At 38.1% G+C, this 20,377-nt stretch overlaps 1 protein-coding gene across 3 annotated transcripts in view; it reads left to right on the plus strand.

The window, feature by feature from the left end:
* Cdk14 (cyclin dependent kinase 14) overlaps positions 1-20,377 on the plus strand; it is a 573,205-nt gene that overhangs the window by 304,154 nt on the left and 248,674 nt on the right. For all 3 annotated transcript variants that reach the window (XM_059257306.1, XM_059257307.1, XM_059257308.1), the window contains one exon: positions 327-450. In XM_059257306.1, coding sequence (XP_059113289.1) covers positions 327-450 — 124 coding nt within the window. The remainder of the gene's footprint in view (positions 1-326; positions 451-20,377) is intronic.

Below are 20,377 nucleotides of genomic sequence, written 5' to 3' on the forward strand. Positions count from 1 at the left end.
AGACATCATTTTAGTCTAGAGAGATCGATACTATAAAACTGTAATCACCCTATCTTTCATATTCTCTGTCATTTATAGAAAGTAGATTATAGAGCTCTGTGGCTGAGGACATGTCTTGATTGACACCATGAAGTTTTAGAAATTCTACAACTTACTTCTTAATGAACTAGTGGTTGACATGCTAACGTTGCACATTTTGCTTAATCGTTGGTAGGAAATTTCGAGGTGGTTGCCCATTCTCACTGATGTATTTGGCAGACTGTGCATGTGAACTGGCATTTATCTGAATTTGGATTTTAACTCTCCTCCCTCTCTTGTCTTTTCAGTTGTTTTTATTTCAGTTGCTGCGAGGGCTGTCTTACATCCACCAGCGGTATATTCTGCACAGAGACCTGAAACCACAGAACCTCCTCATCAGTGACACGGGGGAGTTAAAGCTGGCAGATTTCGGTAGGAAAGCAGTTAATTACCGGTTTATTTGTCACACTGTGAGAATGCCAGGCAGATGGTGGCTCTGCCTTTGTTAGGTGCAGTTCTTCTGTCATCGTGGATCATGGTAATTTTTTTTTCTGGAACAAAGAAATTATTTCCATCCTTTGAAAAATGATGAAGTACAACATAATGATTGGTGGATTTTTACGAAGTAGAAGGCTGTTTGCTGGTCTTCCTTACATGATCACAAGATCTTCACATATGACATCAAACAATATCTCAGTAAAATTTGAACATAGAATATACTCAAGGAAATCTTTTTTCTTAGTTTTTATTATGAAAATAATCTAAAGCAAAATGACAGTATAGCCCACCACACAACTCCAAGAACTCTAAACATTTTATTAAACTTGAAGAGCTGTGAAGTGAAATCTTGGTACCACTTTTGGGCATCCTGGGCTGGACAGTGTTCAAAAGTGTACGTTACTCTAAGGATATAATAATGTAGGAAAGTAGTGTAACCTTACCAGAAGTGACTATTTTTTTTGGTATTCCTCACAGCTGTAAATGAGAATGCTTATTTAAATTCTAGCTCCTAGAGCAGGCCTTTTAAAAGATGTTCTTAGAAATTTGAAGCTTGGCCTTTCACATCTTTGCGAATCCAAAGGAGGCAAAACTGGCGTCTCTCCTTTCTGACAGTGTGCTGTGGCTCCCTGGGTTCCCAGCAGTGGGGAATGACACTTGATGGCAGTGTGACGTGTTGACACTTCACTGCCTCAATTATTTTTGAATACATATTCAGATTAGAAATTTGTTCCATTAAGAATGGAATGAAAATATTACCCTTGGGATGTAAACATGCCTGAGGTTGAAGCAGTCTTTTGAGGAAACTAATTATTTTCCCCATTCCAACTCCTAATAAATAAAAGAGGGAAGGGAGTGGGTGTTTATTTCAAGGTCAGGTAGCTGAGTACCACTGGACACATTTACTTTGCTGGCTTTTATGTGTTCCTTTCTTCCAAGGAGGAAGTGAAGCAAAAGCAAGCATGTTTAGTGAAGAATGTTATAAAACACATTTCCTGATAAGTTACTTTAATATAAATAGTGAAACTTTGCATGATTTCATGCATGTTGTTTATGGCCAGATTTGGCATCAAGATCATATGAGGTAGCTAGATATAAATAAGAAAATGCAGATATATAGATATAAATACAGAAAATAAGTAATGGAGCGGGGAATGGTAGAGAGGAATTTTGTAGTTCTTCAAAGTCAAGGTAATAGCTTTGTAGTTTGTCACTGTCAATAACTTTAAAAGAATTTACCTTTTAACAGTGATTTTTTAAAATCATAGTTTGCTAGTGTAGGATAATCTGTTGAAATACATTATTGTGTTGAACATTTGACTGAACTGAGCCTGTTCCTTAAATTTTGTGTTGAGTATGTCAATAATTACTTGTTTGCACAATTAAAGATGCCATAGAATTGTATGATGTGCTTTATAATTAGTCTTACATTTTAAGATGTTATTTTTATTATTATAGCAAGGTGAGTTTGTCTTAAAAGACTCTTAAAACTTTCAGTTGTCCAATATCAAACAGTTAGCCCTGAAACTATACATATAACTATCATTATATGGACTCAACAGGCTATATTTAGGAATATATATTTACAAACAGAACACTAGCATTTATGTCAGATTCAGTAATAAATTGGATGGAACTCTTAAAACCTGAAGTGATATTTTTTAAATGTAAAAAATTTAGGAAAATGAGTAACTCAAATTATATTTTAACCTTTTAAAGTATTTTCTCTGTGTCTGTTTTGTACATCTTGTTCCGCTTTCCTTTTACAGATCCCCAAAAAAGATACATACTGTTTTATAACATACTGTTTCTTTATCTAAAAAGAACGTGTCTTTAATGTTTATTCATGTTAAGAAGTATGACAAAATCATTTGTATCAGCTGGGATTTTTCCATTATTGGCTAAAATACCATTTCTGTTCAAGCCTTTGTAAAGGATGTTTTTATTTTCCTAATTACTTACAATTACACACATTCCTGGATGTATGTATCTCACTCTTTGTAGTGAAAGAAAGATGTATGAGAAGTGCAGTGGTGTTTGAAAGTGATCAATTCTTTGGTCCAGGCTGATCTGCAGAGGATGGCCCCGTGTGCTCTCATGTCCCAGTCAGTTGTCTAGGTAGAAATGTGCAGTTGGCATACGTCCTATGCATAGAGTATAATGAGTGAGACTCATTCACCAATTGACAATTTCCCCCCAATTAATTGTGCATTATTTTGTATTTTAATTTAAGACATGCAGTTAATTGTGATTTACCGTGTTTGGGCAGGAGTGTGTGCAAGATGAAGGAAAGGCATGGGAAGCTACAGTGAAGCTGAGTAGTCAGAATGGGACAGTTCCAGGCAGCAGGACAGTTAGACACAGGTCTGCTTCCAGAGTCTGACACTTAAAGAGCTTTGGAAACCGTTTCTTTGTCTTACCTTTCCCTCTTATGTGAACAAATGCCATAAATGTCTGAATAAAAGAGGCAAATGTGTTCTAAATGACTGTGTTCCCTATACTATAAATGTTGCTTCTTTACTAGAAAAAAACATGCCAGAGGATAAAAGCACTAGCATTTATCAGTTTTTTTCTGTGTTCTGTATATGCATAAGTCATTTCTTGTTTCCTCACATAAATAAGCTTATAAGCAAGTAACCCAATTTTTTGAGAGAAGTGTGAAATTTGGAATGAAGTAGACCTTAGGAGCCTGGGCCGTACAGGTGTCTGGTCACAAAGCTGGGATACCAGGTCCCTCTTTCTTTATTTTTATAGACACAGTCATTTTCCTTAGGGTAAATTGCTGCCTAATTCTTTAAAAAATCCTTCAGTAAAGTCTTGATCATTATGTGAATGCTGTATATGGATGTGTGTAGATATATTCTACATACAATAAATATGATACCATTGCTGTGTATATAGATCAAACTAATAAAATACATCTCAGAATTTACAGAACATTTTTTTTTCACTTGACTAATTTAACAGTAATTGTTGAATTGGATTTTAATACTAGGGTGATTTTTGTCCTTGGGAGAGACAAACCAGGTGTTGCTGTATTTATAGATCCCTCACCTGGGAACAGAACATAGTTGAACTGTCTTCAGTAAGCCAAGTCCTGCTTACCCTCACCTGAGCATTGTTTTCTACATGTTTTTAAAATGAATATATTGTAGTGGTTTAACCTCGACCTTCCTGTTGCAGAGGTTTACTCTGTTTTTATGTGGTCAAATTGAGGGCGACATTTGGACTCATTTCTGTTTGTCTTCGCATTATCTATAGGGAAAATATTAATGCAGCCTATGTCCTCACTACCTTGGTGCTGCTGGTATACTGTGGAGCAACAAAATCCCCAATCTGTCCGCTCACCACAGATGCTCATCTTCCTGCTCCCATGTAGCTGTCCTTTTCTTTTCTTTTCTTTTCTTTAGAGTGGGATAGTTCATGTTACCCTGCCCAGAATAGGACCGTTCTCAGTACTGTCACCAATTTAGCAGCTTCAGTCACATTTCTAATGCATTGAAGGTATTCTAGTCACTTGGTTTTTTTTTTAATTTTTATTTTTTGCTTCAGCTACTTCTTTTGATCACCATTATCTGTACTATGTGCACAACCCTACAGTAGACACTAAACACAAAATATTAGTAACAAATATTGCCTGACTGGATAAAAATGCATGACAAAGTGAGTTATTATCTGAAGAATAAGACTCACTTGAATTTACTAATTTGTGTTTCTTCTTTGGAAAATAAGGTATTTATAAAACAACTGTCTGTTTATCAGAGTTGTCCCAGCTCTTGATAGTCAAGAGTACAGGTAGAATTGCTGGGTTGAGGTAGTGTGGAGTCTTAGGTTGTTTTGAGTCTCTCACACATGGTTTTCACACAGAGCTTGGTATTTACAAAGTCTGTAACTTCAGATTGCAGAAGTGAAAACATCACTGAGCAAATGTAACTGCCAGACCCTTCCTAATCACCAAGTTGAACTGTTATCAATTGCAGAGTATATCAGACATTGAATTAAGAAATCATTACTGAATTTAACTTGTGGTTTTTGAAGAAGTCATTTATGTTTTTTGAGCCTTATTCTTGAGCCAATGGAAGACCACTGGACAAATACATTCCAAAGTCCTATTAGTGTTGATGGATTGTGTTGTGCATTTTTTAACGTATTAACCTGTTTTCTAATGACTAGGGACTTGCTGGTAATTAAAAATCTGTTCACTAAATCTGAGTCAGTGCCCTGACATTTCCTCCCAGGAATCTAAATATCTAAATATCAGTTGTTTTTCCTCCTCCTCTTTTTCTTTCTCCTCCTCTTCTTCTTCCTCCTCCTTCATCTCCTTTTCCTCCTCTTACTTCTCCACCTCCTCCTCTTCCTCTTCCTCCTCCTCTTCCTTTTCTTCTTCTTCTTCCTCCTCCTCCACCTCCTCTTCCTCCTCCTGTTCCTTATCCTCCACCTCCTCTTCCTTCTCTTCTTCCTCCACCTCCTCCTCTTCCTCCTCTTCTTCCTCCTCCCCTTCTTCTTCTCTTTCCTCCTCCTCCTCTTCCCCTTCCACTCCTCCTCCTCCTCCTCCTTCTTCTTCTTTTGAGATTATGATAATCCCATCATTTCCCCCCTTCCCTTCTTCCTGCTCCTAACTCATCTCATATGTGCCTTCCATACCCTCACTCTCATTCAGATACATGGCCTCATTTTCTTTATTTTTGCATACATATGTATATGTATGTGTTTATCTCCAAATATGTAAATACAACCTGCGAAAGCCCATATAATGTTATTTATATGTATATGTCTTCAATAGTTTGGAATTCAAACAGATGAGTATGGTCATACTTTCATGATGTATGGAGTACAATAAAAGAAAAGAATTGAAGCATGAATGCATGAATTCATCAAGACTTAAAAGTTTATTTACTATTTAGTAGTATAAGAACTCAAGGTATTTTCCATCTAAATTCAATTAGAGCAAAGTGGACTATAGATTTCCAATTTTGTGCAGTTTTTGCAAGATGATGTGGGAATCATCCAGGTTTCTTTTGTTTTTAAAGTCCCAATCTAACTATATTGAAAGACATTTAGGTTAGGTTTATGCCTGGGGGTGAAAAGAGATCACCAAGAAGTCTCTAATAAGCATTTGAAATCATAGTTTATTTTACTGGCTAGTCAGTGGAGGAATAGAGTTAAACAGCTCTGTGGTTTTAATCAAGGAAAATCACTTTGTTTTCTTCCTACCATAGGCCTAGAACATCACCTTCCTAGGGTCAATAGTTCTCACCAAGATTTTTAGGGAACTTTTGTAAATCAATTTTAGATTAATTTAAGGGACATACTAGAAATGTGTCTTTGTAGAGGACATATTAAGTGCACGATTTTTCTGTGCTTCTCAGAATTCACATAGGAAATGGTAGAACACAAAGAAATAAAATTTCAGATGCAAAGATTCAGTTGGTTTGATAGATATGAAGTCTCTAGATAAAAGTCTGGTATTCTCAAAGGTATAGATGTCCACCTCTTTTGTATTGTTCACAAATGAACATTAGAGCCATAACAAAAAATTTAAAGTTGAACTTCACCAATTTGTCATGGCCTGCAGGATTCTATTTTACTGTGTCTTTCTTGAAGCACATAGTTTGTAATAATAAATGGCTTTGTTACCCAATGAAGTATCACTATTTTTAAAAGGCCCTTAGAACATTAAACACATAAACAATTTTAATGCAAAGTTAAGGCAGTTGCTTTTATGTAGCTCTACAAACAGGTAATACATTTAGAATTAGCTGTTCCACTCTAGAATGTGGAGAGGGCTATGGGCATATCCTTGCCCTTCCTCTCTCAACATCTGGCACTAAAGTCATGCACCTGTGTGGCAAGCTCACACTGATACATTAGCATCACTCAGGTTAGAGACGGGTATCCACCCTTAAAATATACCAGAGGAGTTTCATTGGGGAAATCTCTCCTAGAAAGCAACCAGCAGGTGGTATTGGATGTGGGAACTTTACTTAGACCAGCCTTGAAGTGATATAATGGAGTACTGGGGGTGAATGAGATCAAGAGCCAGCTAAATTGGGAGTCCTCATTATCAGATGGGCCAATAGATGAAAGAGCAGAAAAAAGGAGAAAATTCCAGGTCCATGTGATTTTGATGGTTTATGAATAGTTAACATTAAACTCTCAAAATACTTAAAATTAGCTGGTAGCATCATAAGAATCACTGATTCTTATGACTGGAGTTACAAGAAAACTACAAAACAAATGTGATCTGTAGGTACAGAGCGTGGTTTTGTTGTTAATGTCAACATCCAGCTGCCAGTAGACTCAGATCATTGGGAATCTTGTGCTTTGACCTGATCAAAATAGAGGCACCAAATCTATGAGGGAAAAGGAAGGCAAATCAGTTATAAATCAGTAAGAGAAAGGGAAAATCTTTCACATTCACAGTTTCAGGATTTTTAATGTGCTGTGTTCCCTTGTGGCATTTAAACCCAGACTCTAATGCACATCAAGCAAGTGTTCTACCACCGTGTTATACCTCTAACCCCTCTCTGCATTTTGATGGAAGTTCAGAGATTATATAAGAGATTCCATAGACTTAGTACCCCAGTGATGGAAATAAACTAGCAATATGAGAGCTAAATCAAGAAGTGATGCCTTAAGCTACTATTGGCCCTGCCTTATGACCAACGTCTTCGGTGAAGCACTAAGTAGACAAGTTATTTAACCCATTTATGATCTGTTTCCCAATCACATAGGAAGGTAAGAGTGTTAACAAGGTGTCCCTGTCATAATAGTTTTTGCTGATATGATGACCTGGGTCAAGTTGAGCAGTAAGGTCCCTGTTGAAATATGGGATCCAGAATGTTAGATGTCACTCTGTATGATCCACTAGAGCCAACCATGTATCCCAAGGAAACTGTAAGAAGAGAGAAAGGAGACATTTCTTACAGACCTAGAGGACTTACTGGAGTTACCAATTGGGATTGGAGCCTCAGTAACTTTACATTCGTGATATGAATTAAAGCATTGAGAAACCCTATAGGCAATAGAAGGCTGAATTTTTGTTAGCAGTATTCCTGTTACCATTCGGCCATGCTGGGCTCTAACTGAATAAATGCCAGTGAATCCTCATGGGTGTAGTTTTCTAGTACCTCTCCCTTCTATGGTACTGAACTTCTTTTTACCCCCAACTCCCAGCACCCACTTTGGGCTATTGCTGCATCTCAGTAAACAATTTGCAAAAACCTGAGATAGTGGCTGGTTTTCTAAAGATTCAGTTCAGCTCTGACACTAACTGCATGAGCACAGTCACTAAAGATTGAAAGCTGAATGTCACATGACTGCTCATACTTCAGCTGCCAATCACAAACCCTTAAATTCTAACCAGATACGTATTAATAGGAGTTCCCACAACTTCCTCCTTAGGTTAAATATGCTAAAATGACTTGCACACAAAACTAAAAGCACTTAGATTTACTAGTTGACTTTGAAAGGTACAATTTGGAAACAGCCAACTGAAAGAAATGCAAAGGGAGACAGGAGAGCAGAAATGGGTGCAGAGGGGGAGTGCAGAGCTCCCAGCCTTCACACTGGTCCAGGCATGCCAGCTCCACAGCACTTCAGAGTTTCACCAACCAGAAAGCTCTCTCCAGCCCATCATTCAGCTTGGGGCTCCAGTCATCATGAGTCATCTCCTCAGAGTACAAGTAAGATAGTCCTACAGTTGAGAGATTTCAGGGGTTTTACAAGGACTTGTGTCAAGAACTGGAGACTAAGACCAAATATCATTATGATTAAACATGGTCTTTTCTCTAGGAAATCTGCAGAGTGTGTTAGGAACCTTAATAGGACCAAAGGCATTACAGTTCTTCCATCACAATGCCACATGCTGGTGAGAGATAATCATGGCACCTCTAGGCGGAGATAGAGCTCAAATAGGTCAAACAAGTGACACAAAAGAGAGAAGGTCTTACACAGACAAAAAAAAAAAAACAAAACACACGAGTATGAAAAGTTAAGATGGAGTAAAGCCTCCCCAAATACAGATTCTGGGGCCAGATGTCAGTGTTTGAATCCTCCTCTATTGCTTATAAGTGGTGCATCATTTGGTGGGTTAGTGAAATTCTGTCTCAATGTATTTTTAAATGTGTGTGCTTTACAAAATTGTTACAAGAATTTAAATGGTTTAGTGCTTGTAATTTATCTCATAACAGTTTCTGGGTTAAAAATATAAAAAATATAAATTTCTTTTCTTTTTGTTTTTGTTTTTGTTTTTGTTTTTGTTTTTCAAGACAGGGTTTCTCTGTGTAATTTTGGTGCCTGTCCTGGATGTTGCTCTGTAGACCAGGCTGGCCTTGAACTCACAGAGATCCGCCTGGCTCTAGGGTTAAAGGAGTGTGCAACCACTGTGCAGCAAAATATAAATTTCATGTTTATTATTAACCTATGAGATAATTAAAGTGGTATTTAGTTCAATGTGATATTTTTTTCTAATCTTTGCTTCTATGCAGATAAATTCAGATTTACTCCTTTTGATTTAGTATTTCTGCTGCCTCCACCCAGAGTGGTGTATTGTTTCCTTTCTGCTCTGTGTGACATGATGATGTCATGCGTATCTTTTGGTCTTCATCACTGGTCCTTACTGACTTCTCAAAGCTTGGTAATGAATAGAGTCAGCAAGTTTGCCGCTTGAAAGAGACATGGCTACCCCAAGCAGAGGCACATCCTTCCTGCTTCTGCTCCTGTGCCCTTTTCCAGCCTTGACATCACTCTTGAATACCAGTTAGTATATTTACAGAGATGCCCCTGAGGACTAATGCGCTTTTCCTAAATGGTTGCACTTTTACATCCTTATCTTCCATATTATATGATATAAAAAGTATTGACTATTTTTAAATGTAATTACCTGGCAAGGGGAGACCTTTTAAAACTTGCACGGTAATGTTAGCTTTCTGATGTTTGTACTTCCCACCATACTTTCTCAGTCTGACTTCTCTAAGGAGAAGGACTAACAACACCGGGACATGCTGTGGTGGCATCTGTACGACAGATTTGTATCACTGTGCCTTGCTTTCAGAATAGATGCTCCATGCTAATTCCTTTAAGAGACAGAACACTTCTTAGCTAAGCAAGAGGTCACTTAGCTTTTACACATTCATGTCGTGTGGAATGTGGGACCTGTCAGATGTTTTCCTGAGGAGTGACTTATGACTTGAGTAAATTCTAAAGATCATGAGGAAAACTTGTTCTGAGAAAAGTAGCATTATACAGTTAGATCTTTGGAATGTGTATAATTTTACCTTCCTGTCTCCTGGTTTTACATCTGAGATTCAACCATCCATGGATGAAACAAGTAGGAAAATTTTTTATAGTAAATCATAAAGTTATTAAATTTAAGACAATCCTTTGGTATTCATGTGATTTTACCATGTATCAAAGAAGAGATTAAATTTATATACTGAGATAAATTTTTAAATGAAGAATTATATCTTGACTGAATATTTGATACTGCAAAATGTAGATTGTCTTCAAAAAATTTTAGAGTTGATCAGTGTTTGATTTTTATAATCATCAATGCTGCGAAAACAAGCTTCATATACATATATAGCCTGAAATGACAGAAGTTTTCTGTCATTATTTGTAGCCAAGTTGCATTCAATGGTTTTTGAAATCAAACTTAAGTCAACAACTCAAATAGCCACTTTTCTAATTAAATATTCTAAGACAACACAATCCAGAGAAATACTTACTGCCTTGGTTATTTATATGATGAGGAATGATGATAGGAAAATATTAAGACTCTGACTTTTTCTAATTAAACCATGATGTTTCTATAAGAACAGAAATAAAATTCTTTTCTATGGAAAATAGATATTTTTCATACAATATATTCTGATTACAGTTCTTCCCCTCTCAGATCCTCTCAGATCCTCCTCACCTCCCTACCGATCCAAAACAGCTCACTCTCTCTCATTAGAAAACATATAGGCATGTAAAATAATAATAATAAATAATAATAATAATGATATAAAAACAAACCAGAAAGGACAAAACAAAAAAAGGAGCAAAGAAAAATCATAAGAAATACATACTGATACAAACACACACACATTCACACACACACAGAAATCTCATAAAAACAAAACCAGAAGCCATAATATATAGGCAAAAGACCTGTGGGGGAAAAATGCCCAGATGAAGCATTATGCGACACACGCGCACACATACACATGCACACGCACACACGGGGAAAAAAGACACCATTGAGTTTGTTTGTGGTGGTCAGTTGGAGTCTGCTCCAAAGTGTGGCTTGAATATCCAATAAGTCACCATTGGGAAAACAAAATAAAACAACTAATTTTTCTTGTGTGAGGGATTTTCAACTGGGGATAGCTTCTGGGTTAGGGATGAGAGCTCTGGCCTACTTCCTCTCTCCTGCCTGGACTCCATCTGGTTTAGAGTTGTACATGCCCTGTGCACACTGCCACAGACTCCATGAATTCACATGTGCGTGATCCTGGTGTTTCTAGAAGACCTTCTTTCTTTGGTGTCTTCCATTCCCACTGGTGCCTAGAACCTCTTGGCTTCCTCTTCTGCAGCTCCCTGATCCCTGAAGGGAGAGATTTGGTGGAGACGTCCCTTGTAGGACTGTTTCAAGGTCTCTTACTTTCGCCATGTTGTCTAGTTGTGGGTCTCTGTTTTGGTTCCTGTCTGCTGCAGAAGCTGAGCAAGACACTGGTCTGTGAGGTGCCACAGAATGTCATTAGGAGTCATTTCAATGCTGCATTTTTTTAGCAGAACACTAGTGTTTGGTTTATCTTAGGTCCCTCACCTATCTAGTCTCAGGTTCTTGGCCGCCCAAGCAGTATTGGAGATGGGTTCCATCTCATGGTGTGAGCCTTAAATCCAATCAGAGATGGCTTGGTTAGTCCCACCTTCCGGTGCCATGAGCACCAGTCAGTAGAGATGGAGGCTCTAGTTTGGTACCAGTTCAGCTTCCCCACCTTCAATGAGTTATATAGGTGTTGTCGTCTGCAATAGGTAGGGCCTTACCATCAGTCTGTGGGGAGCAACCAATAGCCATGGCAATAACCTGCATTGTTTGGGGGTGTCCAGAGGACCCCCTTATCCAACAAATCAATTAGATGTAACTCCATTTGTGCCATGGAGGTTTCACTTGGAGGTGACAGATACCTATGTGGGGTATTGTCTCCTCATTATTTGGTGATTCAATTCAGATTCCTTTCATATGTGTATATATTTTAGGAAGCTTCTACTGTATTGGATTTCATAAACCAAACCTGTAACGAACATGGGAACACAAATCAGTGATCCCAGAACATGGATGCCTGAGGCCCAGAAATTGCTAAGAATTCTAGACTAGGTTTAGGTATAAAGTGAGACCCTGCTTGTCTCAAAAAAAAAAGAAAGAAAGAAAGAGAGAGAGAGAGAGAGGCAAAGAAAGAAAGAGAAAGAAAGAGAAGAAAAAAGAAATATTTACAGTTTTCTCTTATCATTCTGTAAACAATAATCATACAAATATTTACACAATTAGGTGTTATAAGTAACCTAGAGCTTGTTTCAATTATAGAGAAGAATGTATGTAGATTATATGCAAATAGTAGGGCATTTTATGTGACACAGAGCATGCTCAGATTTTGATCCTTGGGGATCTTTTGTTTTTAAATGGGGAAGTCCTTTAGAAGCACACCACTCATTCTACTCCACATACAAGGTTTGCGATGTGTTAGGCATAAATCCTGCTGCAGTTGTCAGTTGTACAATAATTTGAAGTGTAATGGCATGTTGACTTCTAATCATCCTTAGGGGTTGGCTGCACAGTAAAACAGTGAAATAAGTTTAGCTGAGAGCGGTGTGAAGAGCATTCTAACTTGTTCTTTAGAACTTTTTAAGGGCAGTTTCATAATTAAATCTAATTAATTTTGAAAGTTTATTTGACCAATCTTTTTAAACTTCGAGAATAAAGATATATAACTAGAAACATTCATAATTTGGAAAGGCCCATGCTATCTTTAAGAAAAAGTAGATAAAATGTCAAAGTGAGTGATTTGAAATAGTGGTTGATGGATGATGTCACAAGTTTATAAACCAAGTCATCTGTGTCTTGTACACGTCCCTGCAGCATAAATAGCAGTGTCTGCAGGTTTTCATCCCTGGCTTGGACAGCAAGCAGTGTCACTTCAAGGGTGTGCTGTGTCTGTCTGACCGTCTATGTGAATCGCGTGGCTGTGGGCATCTGGGCTGTGCAGTAGAAACAAAGAACGAGCACTTTGCCTGGTACGTGATGGAGAAACCAGCCTGGACTGAGTGTTGTTTCTTCTGGGTATTGACTCCAGTGTTTGGAAGCATCCTCATTATTGAATCCTAAGGACAGCAGTTGACACTAGATTGCTTTTAGGACAGAACAGTGACTCATTCAGTTCAGTTCTTTCTAATAGCAATGATGGCCCTTTTTACTTTTTATAAAGTACTTTCATAGCTCATTATTTTATTCTCTATGAAGACAATAGTACCATTCTAATTGTTCTGTTTCAATGAGACAACATCGATACATGCTTGCCATATTATTAGCTCAATTTGGGCGTCAAAATGAACAATATTTTAAATGAACATTTCTGCTGAGTCTGCAGAATAGATGATAATTCATCTTGAAATAATCTTATAAGATCATTTGATTGCTTTCATATGTTTCAGGTAACATGAGCAATCTTCATATAGTGCCGAGTCATGTTATGATCAGTGATCTTATAAATATAAAATTATAGCTAAATGAATTTTGCAGTCAACTTACCACTTAATTTTTATACCAATTGAATAGCTGCCAATGGGGTCTTTGATCTCCCCCTGTGTTAACCTTTAAACTGCCAATTAGAATCAGTGATTTCAAATTAAATTATAGTATCAATTTACTTAGAACTGTACCCAAATACAGAAGTTTTGATGCAGACTTGGAATATTTTGAATCACTAAAGGAAGGGCAGAATAAACATATGATTTTTTTACTCATCAGCTCTAAAGTTTTATCAAGAATTAAAATCCTCCAAAATCTATAAAGGGTTATCTGTTAATTGAACACAATAATGTTGAAGGCACTGCGGCATTCATATTTGCCCTGACTTGTGTTTTCTTTGCCAAAAATAAACATGTTTTTGTAGAAATCGGGAAGATATTTTTTTTATTATTTTTCTAAATGACACTATAATGTCGAGCAGGATGCTCATTATACTTTATTTCCACCTTTCTCTCCCTCTCAGCAAGTTCTTCTGTCTCATCCCAGTCCATAGACCTTGTCAGTGCTGCTGGGAAATTATTTCTACCAGATGATGGTGGCAGGGAGGGGGCAATGAAGAGGAATTATTGTTTTGTGTTGTTTGTAGGTATAAATTGTTTTGTTGAGAAATACAAGTACATAATTTATTTTGCTAACAAAAATATCGTATTTGCTATTAGAAGATAAAAGACCAGAAATGACTATGGAAATACTTTAAATGAACTTTTCCATCCTTGTATGACTTGGAGGAGGAGTAGGGCAGTCCCCCCGGTTGTTTGGATGATGGTTATCTCCTTTGATATCTTTGGATATCTGTGTCTCTTAAACTTACAATGAAAATCTAAAATGTTATTTCTAAAACAGGCACTAACAGTACACTAACAAAAAATAGTTTTAGAACAGGTCGTGTAGCCTGCTTGGTAGAGTGCTTGACTGACATGTGCAAAGCCCTGGTTTCAATCCCCAGTACCGCAGCATGCAGGTGTGTAGCAGATACCTGTGTTCCCCAGTGGAGGCAAGAGCTTCAGAAGTTGGAGGTTATCCTGGTCTACACAGTCATTTTGAGGTCAACCTGCAATACATGAAACTTCTTCATAGAACAAAACATCTTAAAAATTAAAAAAAAATATTACCTTGGTCAAATTTACTTAAGGAGTAAGTTACATGTGTGTATCCCCCAGCCCAGCACCTTCTTCCTGTAGATATAAAAATGTAAATTAGCTAAAGATTTCAGGCTCCTGACTTTTTTTTTTAATTTAGAGTAAAATGTACCATAGCATTTCCTAGATTTATTAAGTAAGGATAGATTTGAGACCCTCTTGGACATTAATTTAGAGACTGTTGTATGAGCTGTCTATTGTTCTGTGATAAATTTCTACAAATTAACCTACCTAAAAAGGTATGCATTATTGTGTCTGAGTTTCTGTGGGATGGGGCCCAGGCATGGATTAACTAGGGTCTCTGTTTCAGGGGCTTTTCAAGCTTCAGTCAATCAGAATCATCAGACTGGGGAAGTAGCTGATGTCCACTCACTTGGCTGATGGCAGTTTTAGCTCTGAGTGCTTCTGTGAGGGAGACAGTACTTGAGTCACAACCATGCTCAGTTGATACCCACACAAACCTGGCTAACGAATGCAGAGGTCAAGGCTGAAAAGAACAAGCCTTGGTTGAATTGTCCCTTCCTCTGAACATACTGAATCTCATAGCCAAGCTTGACCAGCAAAGACTGATGCTGAGTCATTAAGAGTTGTGTTTCCTCCAGAAGCCTCGCTTTCTCACAAGGTTGACAGCCCCAAAGTCAGACTCATTTAGCAGTGAAATTTAGTTAAAATAAAACATGATAGCAAGAAATAGAAGAAATGTTTGTTTTAATTTTGACACTAATCAGCGGAGTGACCTAAGACAAGTCAATCAACAAGCTTGATGTCTGTAAATTAAAGAGATTTCAATGACCTCTAAGTTTGAAGTTCTGACTTACAATATTTTGAAATGTTTCTTAAAATCTAGTTCTTGTGTTGGGACAACAGCTCAGTAAAGCATTTGACTCCCAAGTATGAGTAACTGAATTTGGATCCCCAGAAGCCAGGGAAGATGCTGGATAAGATGATGTGCATGTAGAATGTCAGTGATGGCAAGATGGTGTGCACGTAGAACCCCAGTGATGGCAGGATGGTGTGCACGTAGAACGTCAGTGATGGCAAGATGGTGTGCATGTAGAACCCCAGTCATAGCGAGATGGAACCTGGAGACAGGCAGTTCTCTGGAGGTCATTGGCCAGTTAACCTCACTACCTGCAGAGGCCCAGGCAAGTGAGAGATCCTATCTCAAGCAAAAGATGGAAGAAATGTAAGGAGAGATAACCAAATTATCCTCTGTCTTCCACCTACATGAATACACATGTGGGTGTATACATCTATACCCACATTCACTTGCATATGTGCATAGATATATACACATATACATGCACACACACATACACAACTACACATGCAAACTTGTCTCTAAAATAAGCTTATTCCATTGCCTACCAGATGTGTATACATTATACATTTTCTGGTCATTTCCCCAAGCATGCTTTTGCCAACTGGAAAGTACTTCTACATTGCCCAGGGAAAAAAATGAAAGAAATATGACAAATATAGACTTATTGTGACTGCCAGCTTCATTTGGAATGAAGATCTCTGTATTTTCAGTGACATTTTTCCAGTTCATTTTGTGTTGCTCTAATAGAATACCCAAATTGTGCAATTCATGAAGAACAGATGTTTACTTCTTCATAGTCATGATTTTAGAAAGTCTAAGATCAAGCTCAAGATTGCCAGCATCTCCTGAAGGCCTGTGGTGTAAAATAGAAAGGAGAGTGGTGTGCACATATGTATGTGTTTGAATGTATGTGCATGTGTGCATATTTGTGCATGTATGTATGAATGTGTGTAGGGGTGTGTGTGTGTTTGTTTAACACCAGGCAGGAAACTGAACTTGTTGCTTCATACTGAACCCACCCCCTTTAACAATGGTATCAGTTCACTCTTGTAGTGTTCTCAGGACCTAATCATCTCATCCTGTTCTAGTGGCTCTTACATGAACCTTGGTCATCATCCAGTCACTGCCACTCCGTAAAAAGAGAAGGAATGGGGAACTTTTGATCCTTTCCTAAAGTGTTATATAAGTGAACAGTGCATTTCCCCCTCTTGGGTGCTGGGAGTTCAGTCATAGACCTTGGGTGTGACAGACAAGCTTTTGTCCATGAGCCACATCCCTCAGCCTCTGTAGACAATGAAAAGTATCTTTTCATACACTAAAAGACAGCATGTAACCCTTCCTCTTTTTCTCCATATTTATTCATCGTAGTAAATATTGAGAATAAAACAATACCCAATAAGAATAATTGAAGAGCCTTTGCTCATTGTCCAGTAAGCAGCCGTATGGGAACATTTTATTGCTTTTCAGTACCTTCAATTCTTTGATACTTTCAGACATATCCTGACAAAGTGGAAACTATGCTATTGATAACATAGATTCTGATTTTCCCTAACACAGCAGAAGATTTTTTTATATATTAGTTTTTATAGCTGTAAATAATGTTTTAAACTAGAAGTTATTAAAGAAGAAGAAAACAGCTACGTGTTACCCCATCCCTAAGATAACATCTGTTAAAATATTTCTCAGCTTTACTGTGAGAATACATAATGATGCATTTTTCTTTTAAAGTTACCTTTCTACCACTTTTGCAAAACGTCTGTGAACACCTATTTGAAAAGATGGAAGGACCGAGTGTGTTCGTTGGTGCGTGTCTGTGATCTCAGCACAGGAGGTGTTGATACAGGAGGACCGAACTTCAAGGCTGTCCTGGGGACTTGCTAAGTTCAAAAGAAGCCTGGGATGTGTGAGACTCTGACTCAGACCAACAGCAACAACAATAACAACAACAACAAAAGTGGAGAAACGATTTACTCATGAGGTCTGAGTCTTCAGTCCTGGGTTGGTTGGTTTGTTCAGTTTGGGGGCCTGTGACAGGGCAGAATGTCATGGTGGGAACTGTGTGGTCACTGTAGTCTGCTTCCTCCGTGGTGATTGTGAATTAAAGAGAAAGGAAGGGATCCAAATACGCTTCAGAGCCACCCACCCAGAGACCTGATTTTCTCATACTAGACTCTACCTCCCAATTACACAACAGGTTAGTGTCCATGTCCTTAACACATGAACCTGTGGAGCTGTTTATGATCCAAACTACAGCACTAACAGGTACTGCTACCTCTAAGGCCACAGGATGTTTCCATCTGGTAGTCACCAAGTAGCCTGTCCCAAATGTAGCTCATAAAGTCAAGATTTGTGTAAGATGCCAGAAACACTGTCGGAAACAGGAGAAACGTTTTTCTAGAAAGTGGCAACAGTGTTGATACAGAAGTCCAGCAACACTGTATTCCAAGGTCAATACTCTGTTGCTCTTTTTAATCTCAATATTGAATGCGTAGTACAATTTCTCATACTAAGCAAGCTGGAGCTGGGTTAAGCTACATAGTCTATATTAGCCCTATTTCTTTCTTTTCTTTTTCTTGTTTTGTTTTTGGGGTTTTTGTTTGGTTGGTTGGTTGATTGGTTGATTTTTGTCCTTTGAACTCTATAGTCATTCAATTCTCTTAAGTAATAAATGTTTTCAGGATTGTTGAATGGTTATTGCTTTAATTTCTAAGGTGTCTAAAGCCAAATAATTTGTTTAGATTCTTCTAAAACTTCAGCTTTTATGCCCTCAGATTTAGTGTTTTTATTGTGCTCTATTTTACACACACACACACACACACACACACACACACACGCAGACACACATACATACACATATGTTTTAACACCTATATATGTTAAAATTCAGTGACTACTTAAATTGGCGTTAAAATTACCTCCACAACCATGTAATTTTTTTAGAACCACTCAAGTTTTAGATTGCTTTATTGCCTCAGAAATATCCCATTCCCTGTTGCATTCCAGTAAAGAATATTTTATTGATTCAAATTTGTTATAAAGAAGGAAGTTTCTCTATTTGAAAATATCTTAAACTGCATTGTGAGGTGTCAAGTATAGCTTTATTAGAGAAAGATAAGTGATTTAAAGGACAGATTATTTGGCCTGACAAGCTGTGAATATTTCAAGCATACTTAACAGGTTCAGGAGAAGTAAGATGTGCCTCAGATGTTAGCTTTCTGTGAGTAGTTTTTTAGAGATAGGGCAGCTGTCTGCGATAGTACAGCATGAGCTTCTGTCTTACTGCTGACAGCTCTCTCAGAACCAGAACTCTGTTCTGGGAACACGCTGGGCCCCCCAAACTTCGCATGTGTGATGTTTGCTGACAAGTGAGGAAACAGGACCTGTCAGGTTGCTGATTCTGTGTCGGAACTTCTCAGAGTCTCCCAACTATATTGCTGTGTCCAGTGGTGGTGTTTGGTTATTTAGAACACTATGTCTGGATGTAAAAGTGAACCAACCCTTCCTGCCCTGTGTGATATGAATGGACACAAAAAAAAAATACTCCCAGCTGTTTCAATAGCTTTAACACTTTAATCATCTTAGAGAAATTTATTGTAATTTCATACAAGTAAATTTCCCTTTAAGGCAAATTTTATCTGCATGATTCCGATAGTTCCTGCAAACTTATCTCTGGCTTTAAGAGCAAACTTGGCTATTATGCAGAAAGTGAGATTTGGAAAGCAGCTTGTTTGTACTGGTAAAGATATTTGGATCTTTTCTTTTGACTTCTTCCACCCAGTCATTAACTCACTTCTGCAGGCTCTAGTCCCACTGTCCAGCCAAGGAAGCCTGCCATTTACAGCGAAGAACGACTACTTTAGTACTGTTGCATCAAGGGAAAAGGCTGAAATCTTGGGGGTGGTGGGTTACTGAGACTTTCCAGAACTGGGTGAGGAGGATTCATGGACCTTTTCACTTTTTCTGTCTAAAACCAGTTATTTTTTAAAATAGATAACATGCACCCAGAGTGATAAAATGAAAGAATAGTGAAAACTAGATTCCCTCTCCCTCCGGGTTAGTCCTCATTGTCCATGGATAGCCTTGTACGCTTACTCGTTTCTCTTCCCCAGATAAAATGTGCACATGGAAGTACATAACATGCTCTTACTCCTTGCTTTGCTATTTCCCTTCACAGTGTATTATTATTATTATTGGCTTCATATTAGTATTTAAAAATGTATTGGCCTCACTGTCATTTTAAGTACATACCATAATTTGTTCAGACAATTTTCTCCTATACTTTATGGCCATTGCAGTCTTTTCCTACAGTGTCACAATCAATGCCCAGACACTTAAGTCTTTGTGTTTATAAACATGTAGATGAACACCTGAAGTTACCATTGGTAACTCCCTGAAACTTTGGAAACATAAGCAGTGACTTCTAAGTAGTTCAACCTGTCATTCACTGTATTGCTTCTGTGAAGTTCTTGTGTGCGTGTGCGTGTGCGTGTGCGTGTGCGTGTGCGTGTGTGTGTGTGTGTGTGTGTGTTGGGGGGGGGATTCCCAGGTTCAGACAATCCCCTGCATTAAGTGGGTTAGATCTACTCTCCAGTGACTCATCCATCAAGGTAGAGTGCTAGATGACAAATCAGATCTGCAGATGAATCTTTTACAGTGACTTATGACACCGGAATTAAGATTAGGGGAAATTTGAATGGTTTGGCATTGAAATGAGCTATGGAACCTGGTGGAAAAAGGTAAGCAGGAAGGATGCCCAGAAGCTTAGGTGCCCCAGAGTACAAGCATTGTACTACAACTCCATCAAATGGGCCTCTCACCGGGTGCAGGGCAGCTTCTGTTTGAGCACATGAGCTCCCAAAACCAAGGCTTGGGAAAAATGATGTTTCTGTTTCTTGAGAACCTATGACTCCTGAGGGGTCCACAATCAGATCTCATGGATCACCCCTTCTCCAAGCCACGAGACAGATGTCTCCATCATACCCAATATTTAAATGAGAATGCAACAAATATCCCAGCATCTGCACTCTGGTGAAATTTAGACTTAATTGAAAGCACACTCAGGATTTACTGGGCTTGTCCTTTGGAGAGTAGAGACTAGGTCTCACTATG

This window comes from Peromyscus eremicus, chromosome 3 (assembly GCF_949786415.1).
Source record: "Peromyscus eremicus chromosome 3, PerEre_H2_v1, whole genome shotgun sequence".
In the NCBI taxonomy this organism is placed as follows: domain Eukaryota; kingdom Metazoa; phylum Chordata; class Mammalia; order Rodentia; family Cricetidae; genus Peromyscus; species Peromyscus eremicus.